This window comes from Artemia franciscana, chromosome 19 (assembly GCF_032884065.1).
Source record: "Artemia franciscana chromosome 19, ASM3288406v1, whole genome shotgun sequence".
Classification (NCBI taxonomy): domain Eukaryota; kingdom Metazoa; phylum Arthropoda; class Branchiopoda; order Anostraca; family Artemiidae; genus Artemia; species Artemia franciscana.
Window position 1 is genome coordinate 28,455,784 of NC_088881.1, and position 20,391 is coordinate 28,476,174.

The following is a 20,391-nucleotide window of genomic DNA, read 5'->3' on the forward strand; positions in this document are numbered from 1 at the left end:
TGGTATTATTAGACTCATTGGAACTTTATATATATTCATGTGAAGTAATGGGGTAAATCAAAAAGACAGTTCATTCACCCAGGCTATCAAAATAGCGTATCTGTAATATCTCAGGAACGGCGAGAGGATTGAGTAAAATATTTCAGGAAGTGTTTGGGGAAGCCAGGGGGACTGTAAATATTATGATCAGAGAAAAGATCAATATGACCTAAGATTTTGTCTTATAAATATTGGTTAAACGAAAATAGCGACCAAGACCACACTGCCTTTCCATATCAACTAAGCACAAAGTAGAAGCAGTAGGGAGATTGTTAACCTAACTAGGAAAATAAACTGGATTTTAATATATATTGAAAGCCCGATTTTTACGCTAAACACTAGATATCTTCCTTTTAATTCGAATCACCCCTCACAAGTTAAAAGTGCAGTTGTAACTTCTTTCATTTATCGTGTAATGAACGTTTTCTCCGATTTGTATATAAATGCAGAAACAAAATTTTATCAGAAATATTCTTTTTGGTAAAGGATACCCCATTAATTTTGTCAATAAGATAATTAACTGTAGACTTAAAAGACATACCCTTAAAATCAGAGATATGTCACAATTTGAGGCTACTGATAAGTCCTCAAATATTATCTCTCTTCCGTAAATCCCAAAAATCACAACAAAATAAGAAAAATGTTTGCACAAAAAATGATCTGTATTTAGTTTTCATTAGAAATTTTAAAATCATTAATTTCTTGAACTCCGGTAAAGATAAGACCCCAGTTACTCACCTAAGAGGGGTTTATCAAATACTTTGCGACTGTGGAAATTGACAGGACTCATCAGAATCTGCAAAAACGGCTAAATCAGCACAAAGAAGACATAGAAAAGGCATTAATGTCAAATAGTTCTAATAACTACTTTGATTCTGCTTTAGGCTGGCATGCATTTAATAATCCCTCCCATACTATTCTGAAAACCTTCACTCATTAGTAATGATTTTGGAGAAAAAACAGATGGTTTGGGAATCAATCGAAATCAGTCTCAAAATAAATAATAGTATTTGTTTGAATAGGACTTTGGGGAGTACTTACTAAATTCTTTATGCTCGAATTTAATTAAAAATGATCTAACAAAATATTTTACTAAAAAAATTTATAATAATATTGAACCGGTTACAAAAAGACATTTGAGGCAAGCTGCCATAAAAGCAAGATTAGCTTTGAAAACTTGCATTTAACCATTTTGTTCTGTTTTGTTTGAATGAATTTATCATCTCGCATCATTTTTTTTTTATCAATCCTGGTTGAACTTCGTTCAAGTAAGGATGCTAGGGCTGTTTGAAATGTCGGCTCATCAAACAGTTCGTGGTAACGAACTGTAGTAAGGAGCGATCCGGCTCAATAGTAACCAAAACTCTAAAAAATTGAATTTTGATATCAATAGCTACATCAAAAGAATCGCATTTTAATGCTGATTTTAAATATATAAGTTTCATCAAGTTTAGTCTTACCCATCAAAAGTTACGAGCCTGAGAAAATTTGCCTTATTTAGGAAAATAGGGGGAAACACCCCCTAAACGTCGTAGGATCTTAACGAAAATGACACCATCAGATTCAGCGTATCAGAGAACCCTACTGTAGAAGTTTCAAGCTCCTATCTACAAAAATGTGGAATTTTGAATTTTTTGCCAGAAGACAAATCACGGGTGCGTGTTTATTTGTTTGTTTGTTTTTTTTTGTTTTTTTTTTTTTTTCTTTTCCCCAGGGGTCATCGTATCGACCAAGTGGTCCTAGAATGTCGCAAGAGGGCTCATTCTAACGGAAATGAAAAGTTCTAGTGCCCTTTTTAAGTGACCAAAAAAATTGGAGGGCACCTAGGCCCCCTCCCACGCTCATTTTTTCTCCAAAGTCAACAGATCAAAATTTTGAGATAGCCATTTTGTTCCGCATAGTCAAAAACCATAATAACTATGTCTTTGGGAATGACTTACTCCCCCAAAGTCCCTGGGGGTGGGGCTGCAACTTACAAACTTCGACCAGTGTTTACATATAATAATGGTTATTGGGAAGTGTACAGTCGGTTTCAGGGGATTTTTTTTTTTGGTTTTGGGGGTGGGGTTGAGGGGAGGGGGCTATGTGGGAGGATCTTTCCATGGAGAAATGTGTCATGGGGGAACAGAAATTCAATGAAAAGGGCGCAGGATTTTCTAAAATTACTATAAAAAAACAATGAAAAAATAAACATGGAAAATTTTTTTTCAATTGAAAGTAAAGAGTAGCATTGAAACTTAAAACGAACAGAGATTATTACGCATGTGAGGGGTTCTAAAAATACTTTAGCATAAAGAGCGAGGTATTTAGGAGGAGATAAATACCTCGCTCTTTATGCTATAGTATTTTTAGTAATTTCAACTATTCATTCTACGGCCTTTCTGATTCAGGGGTCATTCTTAAAGAATTGGGACATAACTTGCGATTTAGTGTAAAGAACGAGGTATTAACGAGGGTACAAACCCTCTCATATACATAATAAAAATTAAAGAATATAAAAGTTTGTTACGTAAGATAATTCTTAAGTTACGTATATTTTTTACTAACAGAAAAATTCGTTAAAAATAAAAATTTATAGTTGCCTTTTTATGTAACCGAAAAATTGCATGGCAACTAGGCCTCCTTTCCCATCCCTTATTTCTCACAATCGTCTGATCAAAACTAAGAGAAAGCCATTTAGCCAAAAAAGGAATTAATATGCAAATTTCATTTTAATAATTTATGTGTGGAGAGCCAAAATCAAACATGCATTAATTCAAAAACGTTCAGAAATTACATAAAAAAAACTAGTTTTTTTAACTGAAAGTAAGGAGCGACATTAAAACTTAAAACGAACAGAAATTACTCCGTATATGAAATGGGTTGTTCCCTCCGCAATCCCTCGCTCTTTACGCTAAAGTTTGACTCTTTCCCACAATTCTGCTTTTTAATACAATTAAAAGCTTTAGCGTAAAGAGCGAGGGATTGCGGAGGGAACAACCCATTTCATATACGGAGTAATTTCTGTTCGTTTTAAGTTTTAATGTCGCTCCTTACTTTCAGTTAAAAAAACTAGTTTGTTTTATGTAATCTAAAAAAAAGACCACCCATTGCGGGATGAGCATCCTTATGCCCAGAAAAATAAATTGCAGCCAGGTAGACTTAATGAAGATAAAATCTATGTTAAAAATTCGTATTTATTCTCGGTGACAAAAATAGTGTTTAATTTTCTCAGACCGACCAGCAATTTGCTGGGCAGGCACACTGGGCCTGATGATGGGTTTCATCGATTCATGGAGCCTCAAGTCGGACATTATTTAACAGAGACAATAAATTTAGAAGGAGCATGTGGTCTATACTGATTTTTAGTTTAAAAAATTTGAATTTTTTAATGCTGATTTCAAAATCCTCGATACAACAAATTTTTCTTTCTGCTTATGTGATGCGATGCATCATAGTTCCACTGTATCTCCTAATTTGAAAATTGATGTTACTCTTCATTTTACTTTACTTTAGCTTTAGGTCTCACTTAAATAATCATATTGTTTTTAGGTTCTTATATGGCTCTTCGAATTTTGTTGAATTTTTCCTTAGAAATCATTTTCAAGAATAACTAGCTGTTGGGGTGGCGCTTCGCGCCACCCCAACACCTAGTCGGTGGGGGCGCTTCACGAACCCAACCTCCCCAAGCCCCACCGCGCGCGTAAGTCGTTACGCGCCATATTAGTTACGCGCCATTGTAGTTGTGTCCCTGTGTCTTGATTATAATTTTAAAGTAATATGTGATACAATTTGCATTCTAACTAAAACGAAATTTATTTCAAAAAAGAAAGTTCGATAAGATTAGTAATAAGGATAACAGATTATATTTACCTATTAATTTTACTTGTAAGCAGATTGAAGATATTAATTTACCAGAAATTTTAAATCAGCGGCATGTGAAACAGGCCCTTCCTAGTAATTTGAATTATAATGATAGTCCAGTTTTAACTTATAAATTTTCAAAAACTATTGGGCAAATTATTTTTTTAATTATAATTTAATACTAAAAAGATTAGATAGTGATATAAATTGGAAACCGGTTTGTAATTGTAAGCAACTTGGCCCATTTGTAAATCCTACTTACAAACATGTTATAACAGGGGACTTGTCAATAGTAAAGCAAGATGATCTTCAAATTATAATGAATAAAGGGGCTAATTTCCGTCTTTCTCATCATCTGAAGCCATCGAGTGTTCTTGATGGCTTGGAAAAGGATTTTGATTTATATATTGATAAGTGGTGTAAGAAAGAGAATAAAAATAAAGAGAGTTTTCAAAGTTGGAAGAATTTAGTTATTAGTAGAATAAGAAATAAAATATATTCTAACTTAAAAAATAGTAACACTAAATCATTATTTTATAATGTGAAGATTAAACAAGCAATTGCTAATCTAAAGAATGAGTTTGTAATTGTGCCAGTGGATAAAGCTAATAATAATTTTGCCATAATTTGTCAGAACGTCAGAAGCTGTATTGTGATATCTTAAAAAGGGAGTTATGCACAACTAATGTTTACGAAAAGGTAAATATAGAGGATGAGAATTTAATTGAAAAGACTGAAGAAATACTTTTTAAAAATTTTAATATTAAAATAAATGACAATGATAAAAAGTTCCCTTTCCTATATTGGACTGTAAAATTTCATAAGAATCCCCCTAAACCACGGTTTATTGCTGGAGCAGCTAAACGTCCAACCCGCATTACTGCTACTGACCTCTCTTTAATTTTAAAGGAAATTGTAAATAAACTTAAAACCTATTGTTCTGGTATTAAAAAATTTTCGAATTTTAATCCATATTGGAGTGTTAATAATTCACTGCAGGTGATAGATTCTTTAACAATGGTTTCAGCTAAAAGAATTGAGTCTTTCGTTTTTGCGACAATGTATACTAATTTATCACTTAATGTAGTGTTTGATAATTTAAAAACTGTTATCAAGAAATCTTTCCTCTTATCTAGTAAAAGGTTCTTAAAAATAGACACTTATAATAAAAAAGCTATATGGACAAATTGCTTTAATACTACAGTGAGATGTTACAGCTTGGATATGATTTTTGAGTTATTAGAATTTGTTTTATACAATACTTATATAAGATTTGGTGGTGATTTGTACAAGCAAATTGTGGGAATTCCCATGGGGGAGGGAATGCCAGCCCATTTATAGCTGACTTGTTTTTAAGTCAACTAGAATATAAATATATGATGGATAAGAATAATCCAATTAATTTAAAACATGTTTTGTCAAATAATAAAAGATATTTAGATGATATTTTGGTCTTAAATTGTAAGGATTTCATTGATATTTCTAAAAATATATATCCATCAGAGCTTATTCTTGAACCTAGTCATGGCGCTGGTCATGAAGATTATTTCTTAGATTTAAATATTAATATTTGTGATAATAATAAATTAAGTTTTAAAATGTATAATAAAACGGATGATTTTGATTTTGAAGTGATTAGTTTCCCATTCCCTGAAAGTAATATACACTCAAATATCACTTATTCAGCGTTTTTCTCACAGTTACTTCGTTATGCAAGGATTTGTAGTAATTATATTGATTTTAAAAATAGATGTAAAATCTTAAGCCAAAAATTGATATCAAGAGGTTTTTCTGCAAATAAATTAACTTGGCAATTTAAAAAATTTAGTTTTCATTATAACGAACTTTTAAATAAATATCAAAAGAATTATCTAGAAATACTTAAAGAAATTTTCAACTAATTTCGGAGGTTCGAGAAATGTTGTTGCAGCGCCATTTATTTTGAATTGTGTTTCTAATTGAGCCGATTTTTTTAAAAATTAGCCACATGGTAAAGATGAATTCTATAATTGTTTAGTTCATTCAGGTTTTTGCAATGTGTTAATATTTGTGATTTGGTAAAATTTATTATATTTAGTTTACCTATTGTTGCTAAAAAGAGGGATATATTAACAGGATAAGCTTGTTTTGGTGTTACTTGGTTGTTTTACATTTGCTGTTTTTTTTTCTTTCATAGGCATGTATTTTAGGGGTGATACCTGACACGGGGATGCCATGGATATTCTGTGGTAGCCACAACACTTGGCTGGGTAGAAAATTTAAAGTGGCGAAACCCTATATAGGCAAGTGTATTCTCCTGATGAGCCCTTGTGTTGGGTTGTTGCCTCTGAATTATTTGTCTTTATTATTTTTTCTATTGTTTGGTAAATGACGACTTATACTTATTGACGACATGACTGCCTGTCCATGGATTATTCTTTATGGTTGATTGTGTATGGCTATGCTGTTTGACCTATGTGATTGTATGGATGAGTAGGGTTAAGGCCTCATTCAAGTGCTGGTCTATATTAATCACTAATTTAGGAAAACAGTCTTCCTTTTCTCCTTCTGTCTCTCTTTTTTTTTTTTTTGTGTTTGTGCTGTTGCATTGGTGATTTCTCTTTTCATGATATATATATATATATATATATATATATATATATATATATATATATATATATATATATATATATATATATATATATATATATATATATATATATATATATATATATATATATATATATATATATATATATATATGTTTTTAACTACGTAAAACTTGCGAATATACAATATTCATCGCTGTCTCATTGTCTGTACATATAAATAGATTGTCAGGTTTACCGACTCTTGAACATGCAACATATAATTGTCCATGGGAAAAACAATCCGTATTCAGATCTATACCTCATTATTCTAATGATTGCCGTTGAGCTTTGTTGATGGTGATTGCTAATCAAACATTCCCTGTGTCCCCATCGTCATTTATATATCCCCCTGTGCCCCCGGCGCCCCCGTAGTAGTTGTTTCCCTGTGTCCAAGTCGTCATTTATAGTCGACAAACATGACGTCAGTCGGCACACAAACATGACGTCAGTCGACACACACGGCCCAGTCGTCATTTGTGTCCCGGTGTCTCAGTCTGTAATTTCTCTTTGAGTGTCCCGGTCGTCATTTATATTCCCTTTTTTTTATTTTTATTTTTTTTTAGTTTTCTTTTTCTCCTTTATTTTTCAGTTTTTTTTCCTTTTTTTAGTTTTTTTTTTCTTTTTCAGTTTTTAGTTTTTTTAATTAGTTTTTAGTTTTTTTTCTTTTTAGTTTTTTTGCTGTATTTACCCTTTTCTTGTTTTTTTATTTTTTTTCTTTTTTAGTTTTTAGTTTTTTTACATTTTTTTTTTATTTTTTTTTTAGTTTTTTAGCTTTTTTTAGTTCTTTTAGTAGTTTTTATCGATTTTTTATTTTTTTTATTTTTTTTTATTTTTTAGTCTTTTTCTTCTTTTGTATTAATGCTAAAGCCAAGGTTCGAACCTGGAACCTCTCGGACCTAGAACCTGGAACATAACGCTTTATCAACTCAGCTACTTCGGCTTGAATACATTTACCTTTTTTAGTTTTTTTAATTTCTTTTTCGTTTTCCTTTTCTCCTTTATTTGTCAGTTTTTTTTCTTTTTTTAGTTTTTTTTTCTTTTTCAGTTTTTAGTTTTTTTAGTTTTTTATTATTTTTTAGTTTTTTTTTCTTTTTAGTTTTTTTGTAGTTTTTACCTTTTTTTAGTTTTTTTTTACTTCTTTAGTTTTTAGTGTTTTACCCTTTTTTTAGTTTTTTTTAGTTTTTTAGCTTTTTTAGTTTTTTTTAGTATTTTCTTTTTAGTTTTTTTTCTTATTTTGTATTAATGCTAATTTTTGTTAAAGTTTGTTTAGTTTTTTTATTAGTTTTTAGTTTTTTTTCTTTTTATTTTGCTATAGCCAAGGTTCGAACCTGGAACCTCTCGGACCTAGAACCTGGAAAATAACGCTTTACCAACTGAGCTACTGTATTTGTATTTGTATTGGATTAACGACGCTTCTTGACTACTAAGGTCCCTGTGTCGGCCCTGTAGTGCATTTCTGCAGCATGGTTCGATCTCTGGATCCCGTTTTACCACGCTAAGGTCAAACCCACTGCGCCAACACAGGTAGTTATATAACTGAGCTACTTCGGCTTGAATACATTCGTTTTTGAATTGGTATGTGATGAAATAATTCAGACTTCATATGCGGACAGTGACGTTACTCGACACACAGACACACAGACAACTTATTTATATATATATAGATAAAAAGAAGATACAAAGAGCTATTTACTTTCTTTCAGTATGCAATGTGACAATCGACGCTCAAAGTCTTTTTGAAAGTTCAGGAAAAACTTTTGGACAAATAAAGTCCCCCATTGAACTTCATGGTCAATCTGTTTGCTGGTACAAGTTTCGCTCCTCGCCTGGAAAACGAATAGAACTGCAAATATACCGAATTGTTGGAATGGGACACAAGAATGGAACTAGGTAAAAATTCAAACCTTTTTATTAAATTTTGCTTGTTGCAATTTAAACACATCAGGGTAACTGAAGTCAAAGTAGTTAGGATTCTGTCAAGAGTGACTCACTGCCTTGAAATCAGATTATTTGAAAATTCATTCTGGAGCCAATAAAAAAAAGAAAGAAAAACAAAAATAAATGCGAATATACCAAAATGTTGGAATAGGGTAGAAGAATAAAAAATGCAAGTCTTCAAACCGTTTTACTAAATTCTGTCCTGTAGCTTTTAAGCCAGTCAGAGTAATATACAAACAACAAAAAAAAGACGCTGTTAATATTAACTTGTTGCCTTGAAAATATAATATTTCAAAATCTTTTTTTTTGTCAAAAAAAAAATCGAAGAACAAAACAACTAAGACCGTAAAAACTAGAAAATTATGTCAAATATTGTCTGTAGCTTTTACATTAGCTAAGGTATTTTAAAGGCAAAGAAGAAAGAATCCTGTCAGTACTTACTGGGACGGCTTCAAAAAAAAAGAATTAAAAGTTATTTTTTGGAACAAATCCCCAAAAATCGTAAAACCAACAGATTTTTGAATATACTGAATTGTCAGAATGGGACAAAAGAATTGAACAAGGTAAAAATTCAAAATGCTTTGTCAAATTTTGCTTGTATCTTCAGAAGCGGTCAGGGTAATTTAAAGACATATAAATAATGATCCCGTCAATAGTAACCGGAACTGGGAATAAGAACCTTGCAAATTTCTGTTTCGAAAAAAACTGCAAAAAAAAAGAATCAAATACTTAAAAAACAAGGAACAATGCTACTACTATTATTACTACTACTACTCAAATTAATACCACTAAAAACTCACTCTAGCACCAAATTGCCCTCGGCAAATACAACTGCGCACGCTCCTCCTTCATCCCAATCTATTAAAAACTCAAATCCTTGTTTCCTCCCAGGAAGCTTCCACTTCTCTTAAATCCTCGCTTACGGTATCATCACACACCTTTAGGGGACGACCTGCTTTACGTTTGGCTCTAGACGGTTGGCCGACATGTACTCTTTTCGAAAATTTGTCCTCTCGCATATGCAGAACGTGCCTTAGCCATCTCGACCTTTTTGTCATTATAGCCCTAGGAAGCAAGATTGCACCACATTTTCCCAACAGCTTACTGTTTGAGATGGGGGCAACCAGTGGGGTACCCAAAACAATCTGTAGGCAATTTCTCCGGAGAACATTTTTCTCATCCTGCTTCGTTTTTCGGAGTGCCAACGCTTCAGAACTATAATTGACCACTGTCATCACTTTAGCTTCCAATACTCTAATTCCCGCTCGTAAGCTTATCTTCCTACTCTTGTAATCTTTTTTCAACTGTAAAAAACACCCTGGGCATTGACTATTCTACTTTTATCATCTTCACTGCATCCACCGCCCTTAGGCTACTAATAATACTACCTAGGTAGGCAATAGGCAAAGTTGTCAACTTTATCAATCTTCTCGTTACCCAGAATAATCATTTTACCTTCACTTATTCCTAGTCTTTGTGACTTAGTCTTCTTAACATTGATTTTCAAACCTATTCTTACACACCAAACTAGCAAAAGTTCTACAAGTTCATTCACCTTGTTCACATCTAGGGTGCTTAAATCCTCTGCATACTCTAAGTCGAGCAGAGTTTTATCCTCCATTTGATTCTACTGCCTTTGCTGTGTTCTTCATGACAAAGTCAACCAAAACGATGTACATTAAGAAAATAGAATGCAACCCTGCTTAACTCCTGATTTAATACGAAACCAGCTACTAACCTCATTTCACGTCCTAACTGTAGTTTTTTTGTGTTCTCATACTTAGCACTGGTCACTTTAATGTATTCATTTGGTAATACCACACAAGGATAGGTCCTTCGTTAAAGCTCTTCTATCAGCTGAATTAATCGCTTGCTCATAATGTATAAAACTGAGAACTAATGGTGTTTGAGGATTCAGGCACTTCTTAATTATTAACCTAAGACGGAGAATATGGTCGACGCATCCTCTATCCTTCCCAAAACACAACGTTCTTCTCTTATAAATCTATCAATAGCATCTCTAAGTATGAAAAGTTTCATCATACTAATTAATTTGCTTCTTACTGAAACTACGATAATGCCTCACTCTTATCCCAATACCAAACTCACTCTTATAATTACCACACTTCCTCTTATTACCTGTCTTATAGAGGGGGTTAATCAAAGTTTTCCAAAAATTACTAGGTATTTTCCTTTTAAATAATGATATCCATAATCTCTAGTAACTGTTCTCTAACCTCGTAGCCACCATATTTAAGAAATTTATTCACCACACTGTCAGCGCTAGAGACCCTGCTGTTTTTAATCCTTAACGTGCTGCCATTAATCCTTCTTCACAAAATAAATATTCCTTCAATCCAAAGTTTCACAAAATTTTACTTTCTTTACTGTATCTTGTCTTTAACCTTATTATGGCTTAGCAGATTCTTAAAATTTTCAACGCATATTACTTTAACTCTTTCTTCATCACTAATTTTGGCCCCGTTCCTATCTTTAACTGGGAAAATTACATATAGAATACCCCCTATCAATTTACTAATATGTCAGTAACATATTTTACTATTACGCCGTCTGGCTGCATGTTCCAGCTCTTCAGCAATTTTTTCTATGGCCTCCGCTTCACACCTAACTTCACGGTCTAACCTCTGGTTACCTCCTTAAGTCATATTTACATATTTACAGCATTACAACTTATTTACAGCTTTTGAACTAGTCAGAGCAACTAAAAACAAAAAAGTATGGACCCTATTAATATATACCGGACGTCTTAAAAACAAAATTTTCCAAAATCCACTTTGGAAAAAAAACGGAAAACAAATAGAACTGCAAACATACCAAATTGTTGGATTTGGCAAAATACCGGAACAAGGTGAAATTCAAACCTTTTTAAAAAGTTTACTTGTAGTTTTTTTGTAGCTTTAAGTACCGTCCTAGCCAAGCAGTTACCACGCTAGATTTGAAATCCTTTGTCCCTGAGGACAGGGGTTCGAGTCCTGGTTTTGCTGGTTATATGGCTTGAAACAAGGGTTAGTTGCATAAATCTGTAAGCCCAGTCAGAATCGACCCAGTTCTAAATGGGTATCTGGAAAAATCTGGGAAAGGTAAACAAAAAGGTAAACAGGGGGTCTGAAAACACAGTATGTCTGACCTCAAACTCCCCTTTGCATTTCCTAGCTGAAGGGCTTTAAAAGGGATATCAGAACCGTAGGTAAAGACTTTAATGCCAAATGCTGCATTTTCAACCTTCTTTTTATCTTTTTTACTAGCCAGGGAATTTAAAAGACAAAAATCCTAAGCCTGTCCATAATGACCAGATGCTCTGAAGGCAGAGTCTTGCAAAAAAAAAAAAAAAAATACAACTTTGGAATAGTTTATAGCAATGGTACCAAATATGTATAAGCTATACGATTAGAGTTCCTTATTGATAGCCTTTAGTAAAAGAAATTTCTTATTAATCAAGAAACATAAATCGGAAAAAAATCCTTAGAAATAGAAATGAAAATTTCACTGGCAAAGTTCACGTGTGCAAATTTAGCTTGATTATTATTATTTTTGTGTGTGTGCTTAACCCCTGGGTGGATATCTCCGGGATATGATGAAATATTTTGATGGTGATGTATGATGATGTAGTATATTTGTTTGTTACTATGTTTGATTATTCCGTATGATACCTCATTCTCAGCTTCTTAATGAGTGGTGGACGAGTGAGTAATGAGTAATGATCTTAATGAGTGGGTAATGAGTGGTGGACGACAGTTTCCCACTTTTTTTTTCTAGTGTGAAAATAGCAACGAAGACCACACTGCCTTTCCATCACAAACACCAAAACACAAGAAGAACAATAGGGATTTCTCAAAACAGAGAGAAACAAATTAGAATGAATATTTCGGCCCTATGTCCAAGGGCCGTCCTCAGCAATACATATATGAGAGGAAACAACTTACAACATTGTTGTAAATTGTTTTTTGGTGTTTGTTTTCTAGTGTGTGTCATCACTTTGTCGTGCTGTTTTTCTCTCCTGCTGAATATTCCTGGCCGTAGTTCCTTGTGGGGGGGGGGGATATATAAGCGTTTCTCCTTATTTGTTTAAATTTTGTTGAAAATTGGACTCAGAAGCTCTACAACTAAGGTGTAGGACTTTCATCAGCGAAATTCCATATTTTTCTTGAGAACAGGGCAAGCATCCAATTTTTTCTCTGTAAGGATGATCGTGTCAAATTCTATGAATAAGTCGTAGAATTCTGGGAGGCAGCTTATTATAGCAAAAATTTATAGTCTTGTGGGCTTTATGATCCGAAGTAGGTTTTTAATCTGACTTGTGGCCATGCATAAGGGTTTAGTTGGGTAATCAAGCGAATTTCTTACGAGTAAAAATTGTTTTTTTAATTGTAAAATTGTACATCTAGCAAAATATTTCTATAGGTCTTACTATTATAAAAGCAGCACGCCTGCTTTAAAGGGGGAAGAGTCTCTAAGAAATTGTTATTTAAGGATGGTTGGGGGGGGCTAAGAACTTTAAAAACGCACTATTAAAACCTAACTAATTCAACTTTTATTAGAAGCTATTAGGACAAACCTGGAAGGAGGGGGTGTAACCGGTTTAAATGGAGTTTTAAAATTTATTACGGTAAGGTACAGATATTGACACTGCTGGCTAAGTAAAATATAATAAAAGTCTAAAATAAAATCTAGTAATAAAAAATACCTTTGCAAGGTGCAGGTTGGAGTCTATAATCAGTCTATATAGTTTATATAATCTATATAGTCTATATAGTCTATAGTGCAGGTATAGAAGTCTATATTCTCAGGTGCAGGTTGGCTCTACCCAACATTAAGTAAAAAACAAGTTTTCTCTGCTAAAAAGTAAGGAGAAATATTAAATCTTACGACTATCAGAAATTATTACGTACAAAAAAAGGGCCTATCCTTACTCAACCCTTGCTCTATACCCTAAAGTCTTAAAATTCCTTAAGAATACCTATTCATCAAATTCAACAGCCTTTGTTTTTGAAATGTCTTTCTTAAAGAATTGTGGTAAAAAGTCAAGTTTTCGTGCAAAGATTGAGGGTTGAGGAAGAGGCAGCCCCCTTATACATGGAATACGTTTTAAGTTTTAGTGTTGCTCCTTGCGTTCACTTGAAAAAAAACTTCTTTTCTTATTCAGTTTCTGATGATTTTTTAAATCATGCCTAGAAATCTACTTTCTTTCCACGGTTTAAACTTTACCCTAGGAAGTCCCCCAAAGAACCTCCCCCCCCCTAAAAGAACACGACACAAAAATTACATACATTTCTCAATTAAAAATGGGAGGCTCTTTGTGAAAAATGGCAAAATTGCGTAATTTACAGCCCTTACCCTAGGAACACTGGGGGCTCATGTCATCCCAAAAAGAATAGCTATTTCACCTTTCAGTTATGCTGAACTAAATGGCTATCTGATAATTTTTTTCAGATATCTTACGCAAAAAAGAGGGAGATGAAAGAGGGCTAAGTGTATTCCAGCATTTTTGATCATTTAAAAAAGGCATCATAACTTTGACCTCTCTTCAGAAGATATTTATCTTCTGAAGAGAGATCTTGATATTCTAATCATATACAATCATAACATAATATACAATCCTAAATTATGGTTGTTTAACCTGGGCTAGTAAATTTCAGTGTAATTATGGAAGAGCTCAAGTGCAACAGAATATTGCAATTAGAGTTATAGGAAATTACGGTCGTGGAAACACTAGCACTGTATATGTATATATATATATATATATATATATATATATATATATATATATATATATATATATATATATATATATATATATATATATATATATATATATATGTATTTATAAATAAGAAGTTTGATATTTTGAATTTTGGAAAAATGAGAGACATGCCGATTGGTATTTTAGTAGATCAGTGTCTACATAATTTAGGACCTGATATTTTTAATGATTGTTTTAGCTTAGGTTCTTCTTATCATGACTATGACACACGAGATTCAAATAATCTTGTTCATCGGTTTCGGAATACTTCCCGGTCGGCTCATGTCATCAGATACAAGGAGCCGACTGTCTGGAATCCATTCTCACAGCAAGTTAAGGAATCAGAAAGTCTGCCTCAGCTGACACGTCGTCTCAAAGCCCATCTTCTGAACAATTAGTAATGTTGAGTGTTTTAGACCGAGAGAAGGGTATCTCTCCCCCCCTATTTTGTTAAAATGATCATCATGTCTTTTGGTTTGTTTTCTTTTTTTGTGTTTTGTTTTCTTTTTTTGTGGTCTATTTATCTTACGTGTTTATTTTTTGATGATAACTGAAAGATTTTAAAGAAATGGATCGTATTTAATGTCAGCTATGCTTATAAGCCATTGTGGCCTATTTTTTTCAGCTGATGAATGAAAGTTTATATATTGTTTAAAAAAAATTACCTACCTACCTACACTTTTTATTTAATCAGTCCTCGTATTTTAACTAACATGCGAGAGCAAATTAAATGAAAACTAAAAACGATAGTAAATTAAAAACTCTAAGGTGAACTAAGACCTTGGACTAACCTTTTTTGATTAGACGCAAATTTATTAGTTCAATTCAAAAGAAGATATTCACTAATTATTTCTCTTAACAAGAATTAGTAATCCTTGGACCTTAATCTCAACATAGAGGACCCTTGACAGAATTTCACCAGACTGGGAAGAACCTTAAATTCTTAGCTCATCTAAAAACACTTCCTGTTTCCCTAGTCCCTCTGTATAGACATCTCGGCTACTAAGCTAAATAGACGGCAAAAAGGACTGGGGAGGTAAAAGAACGAGCCCGAAAAGATCCAAACCCCACCGTATAGACATCAGAGAGTGGACCTAGGAGGTAAAAAAAAGAGTCTAAAGGATTCCCATTTCTGTGAGTTGTATCTATTATTAACACTGTGCTTAAGTTCCAAGAAACACTGGTCTGAAAAGGGGGTACAAAGTTGTGAAAAGTTTCACCCCCTTGTTGCGATTTACTCCACCTTAAAAACTCTGGCTATTCTAAGCTCATACCAACAATTTTATGCTTCTGGGAAGGAACTCACTTCATTTCTTAAGAAAGGGGTGAATCATAGGATTAGGATATTTGTTTTAGACATACCTGGCCTTAACTAAAAAGAGGGATAAGGAGGAAATCATAAGAACCATAAAAAAATATAAAACAAATATCTAAAAAGGATATTAGGATATCTAAAAGGTAACCACAGCCTTCTGCTCTGGTCTGAATATATCCTAGTACAGTGTCTTAACCCAAGGAGAAGATACTGCTCTAACTAAAGTTAGGGCCAAAACCCAAAAAGGAAATTCAGGAATTTACGTGACAACTTGATTCAATAAATTTAGGATTCTTTCCGTTTAAACAAATGACGAAAAGACTTTATAATATTATAATAATATTGTCGTCACAGCCAGATCCCGACTTATTAAAGAGGCCCTAAGCTATTAGAAATCAGAGAATTCAAAAAAATAGTCTTTTTGTATTTTAGGTCCTTCTTCGAAAAATACTACAGGAATTCCATTTTGCAGAAGGGATTTTTATAGAACCGTCATTCGAACGTTTATTTTAGCATGAGTGTTTTATTTTATTAGTAAAAAAAACTCCTCCGAAAGATGAAGTTTTTCAAAGAAAAGCTAAGGACTATATTAAACCACTGACGAGTAAAACCTTAGTCTTACAATAATTCGAAATTCAAATGAACAGAAATTACTATCAATGATTTGACGAAGCTCATAATGGTAAAAAATAAAAAAGAATAGTTATATAAATGCAAAGATAACAGATGTAACTACAGACAAATGAATCCACCCTCAAACTTACAGAGATTAAAATGAAAAATGAAGTAAAATATACATTGAATCAAGCTCAAAATCAAGCAAATCAAGCTGAAAACAAACACGAGTCACTACAAAGAAAAGTTGGGCTACTAACCCGTTCCCCATCCTCTAACCATAAGAACTTTAAGGCCTATTCTATCTTTTGCACTTTACTGAAAACAAAATTATTTATAAACATCGGCTTTTACATTCACAACACTGAGAAATAAACAATTACATTAAAATGAAGCTTTGAATTGCTAAAAGGAAGAAATTAATAGTATTATATATTATTATATTATATATTATATTACATTATTATATTATATTATATTATAATATTATATTATTATTATATTATATTATATATTATATATTATAGTATTATTATTATATATTAGAAATTCCACTTGTTTTTGTCATTTCTCTCAAGCTATTGATTGTTATAGTGTTTCATTTTTTATTTTTTGCTGAAGTGTTAAAAAATAAAGCACACAGTTCAAAATACATTTAGTTTTCAAATATTATTTGAAATTTATTTGAATTTTATTTTTCAAATACATTTAATTTTAAATATTATTATATTTAATGAGTATTATATATCCGAAACATAGCTTATCTTTTCAAGGTGTGAAGGAGGTGGAGTTTCTTGGTATTACGATGTTGACTCTCGGAAAGAGGCGTTTTGGGAGGATTCTGACACTCCTTTGCAGTTATGTGGTTTGAACGAGAGATACTTTCCTCCTGTTACCCTTTTTGGAAATGCCAATTCAGGAGCATTGTTACTTAGGTAAGTCTGGTCGTTTACTTACAATAAAATGGCCAGCCTAGAATTACTTTTCTTTTTCTTTTAATTTTTCCAGAATATTAATTGAGTTAATTTAGAATATTAATTGAGTTAATTAGTTGTGTTTTCGTTTTGCTTAAAGAGGTTAAGGTTTTTTTAAGCCTGCGAAGTAAGAGAGGTACCTTAATGTTAAGTTTAAGTAATTTATGCATTGAGGGGACGTTTGATTGCGTCGAAGAGTGAAACAGAGACGCTTTGTGATACTAATGGGCCTTAAAGAGGATTTTGTAACATTGCTACATATTTTGTTCATTTATTTCCTTTTAATTTATTAAATTGAACTTTGAATACATAAAGTAGTGTGTTAATTAGAAACGTATCAGCTATGAAGCTTTTATGACAAATCTTAAACTGACAAGCTGGATTTTTAGTTTAAAACTATGAGGTTTAATAACATAGATTATATTTATAATTTTTATACAAATGAGTAATGTGGAGGAAAACACTTTAGTTGAATATCCCGTCAAAATTCTTGCCTGGAAGATAAAGGTATAGCGGCTTCCTGAATGGTCTTACTAAATTTGTCACAAGTCAATGATATGTCCACAAGTATTGATAGTCAAAGGCATGGAAAGTGTATAAAAATTCCAACCTCCTCACCTTCCCTTCATAAAAGGGGTAAAAATGTTTGTAAAGACAGGACAATTTATCCCTTACGACAAGTCCTAGGTGGCTCCAAAGATATCATCACCATTGGAAAGGAAGTTCCCAAGATCTGATGTGGATTCTCAGCCAAACTCATACCTTTTTTTCAAAAATATGGCAACTTTAGAAATACTACTGCTCCTAAAAACTCAGAGAAGAAGACTAGCTACTTTAAGCCAACACACCTCTACACGCTTCCTCTTCAGCACCAGAAGGATTGTTTCCCAGGAAACCCAAGAAGCCAGTAATCAAAATACAGCGTACTGCTGTGTCGTTTACTAGGTTGTAATTTCCTGAAGTGGTGCCACTCGTCAAGGTCACCTGTAACAATGTTACTGTCACAGTCCCGGCAAGGTGAACTTTATCCCTTACGACAAGTCCTAGGTGGCTCCAAAAATATCATCACCATTGGAAAGGAAGTTCCCAAGATCTGATGTGGATTCTCAGCCAAACTCATACCTTTTTTCGAAAATATGGCAACTTTAGAAATACTACTGCTCCTAAAAACTCAGAGAAGAAGACTAGCTACTTTAAGCCAACACACCTCTACACGCTTCCTCTTCAGCACCAGAAGGATCGTTTCCCAGGAAACCCAAGAAGCCAGTAATCAAAATACAGCGTACTGCAGTGTCGTTTACTAGGTTGTAATTTCCTGAATTGGTGCCACTCGTCAAGGTTACCTATACCAATGTTACTGTCACAGTCCCGGCAAGGTGACCTTTATCCCTTACGACAAGTCCTAGGTGGCTCCAAAGATATCATCACCATTGGAAAGGAAGTTCCCAAAATCTGATGTGGATTCTCAGCCAAACTCATACCTTTTTTCGAAAATATGGCAACTTTAGAAATACTACTGCTCCTAAAAACTCAGAGAAGAAGACTAGCTACTTTAAGCCAACACACCTCTACACGCTTCCTCTTCAACACCAGAAGGATTGTTTCCCAGGAAACCCAAGAAGCCAGTAATCAAAATACAGTGTACTGCTGTGTCGTTTAATAGGTTGTAATTTCCTGAAGTGGTGCCACTCGTCAAGGTCACCTGTACCAATGTTACTGTCACAGTCCCGGCAAGGTGAACTTTTAAAAGGTCCGCGTTGATGCCACTTATGAGATCATGAAGTGAGGTTTTTTTTCCCAGAGATTCAGCCGTAGGATGGAGCTTATATAAGAGCAGAGACCACAAACTATATCACAACTCTAAAATTTAGTGAATATTTACGAAGGGGGAGGGATAAAAGATAAAACTTTGAAAAAACCTTCAATCTCCTAGTTTGAGATGTAATTCTGTTTCTAAAACTAGTTTCCAAATACATAGCATAACAATTTAAGAGTTTGGAACAGGTCCTTGTTCTGAATGAGGCGACAAGTTAGATTTTTAGACTTTGTCAAAAAATTTACCATTGATTGATGAAAGTTTTATCAATCTAGGACAACTGGACAAAAAGTTTGAAGAAGCCACTCAATCAAACGTATCCCTATCACCTGAGGAGGTATTTTCATTCCTCCTCAGAAGAAAATTTCCTTTCTTGGAATTTCCCCTTTTCCTAGATTAGGTTTTCCACTTTTATTCCACTATTTTTATTCCACTGTTTTCCACTTTAGGCCTTAAATAACTTGATGAGACACCAAGTGTATTGTTTCCTCTTGGTTCTGAAGCTCCCTTTCATTGGACCTGCATGTTTTTTTCTTTATCCTTTCATTTACCTATCTATTCCGAAATTTACATAATTCCAGATGTTACCTATTTCCAGATGTAAGATGACTTCATGTGTGCGTAGGAGGAGATTGATTATCTTATTTATTTACTGACAAGATGTTTGCTCAATTCATCAGTAGAAATTTTTATGCATCTTTTTATGAAATCCTGATAATTCTCATTTAATTCAACTAATAACTTGATTTTATGACATGTTCGGAGTTTTTAAATTTCAAATGGATCCTATACTTAATCATATTTCATTTTCATAGTGATAGGTTATTTCATTCCTCCTCAGAAAAGAAGTTTCTTTCTTGGAATTTCCCCTTTTCCTAGATTAGGTTTTCCACTTTCAAAATTGTCGAACTTGTCAAGTTGAAGAGTTTTGAAAAGAGGCGCTTTTTGCCTTAAAGAGCTTAATGAGAATGCAAGTGTATTGTTTCCTCTTGCTTTTGGAGCTCCCTTTCATTGTGAAGGTCTCTTTAATCAAGACACACCAGTTCAAAAAAAAAATAAAAAAAAAATATTGATTCTTCAGCAAAGATTTGATCTTCGACGAATATTCCGTTATTTCAGTAAAGAAAAGAAATAAATTCTTCAATGAGAACAGATTAAAAGTGCAGAGATAAAACTTCAATAAAATTTTATTTTCCAAACATTATACTATTTTTCCAAAAGAACAATTCCAGGAGGTTTATTCTATAATTATGTTCATTTGTTAGGGGGGGGGGGTTAAAAAGGACAAGGGGGGTTCTTTGCCCTTCAAGCACTGTTCAGCATGTTCTGAAAATGTCAACTTAATACCCTTGGCCGTTTCTATGATATTGGTGATTTGCCATTCTGACAATCAGCATATTCAAAGTGTGTTTCGCTTTTATTGGCATCCCACAAACGTTCCCTGAAAACGATTACAAGTA

The 20,391-nt window shown here is 33.2% G+C and overlaps 1 protein-coding gene across 5 annotated transcripts in view; it reads left to right on the forward strand.

Moving 5' to 3' along the window:
- Window positions 1-20,391, forward strand: part of LOC136039519 (uncharacterized) — a 188,915-nt gene that overhangs the window by 73,985 nt on the left and 94,539 nt on the right. For all 5 annotated transcript variants that reach the window (XM_065723319.1, XM_065723320.1, XM_065723317.1 and 2 more), the window contains 2 exons: window positions 8,216-8,402; window positions 16,915-17,076. In XM_065723319.1, the coding sequence (XP_065579391.1) occupies window positions 8,216-8,402; window positions 16,915-17,076 (349 nt within the window). The remainder of the gene's footprint in view (window positions 1-8,215; window positions 8,403-16,914; window positions 17,077-20,391) is intronic.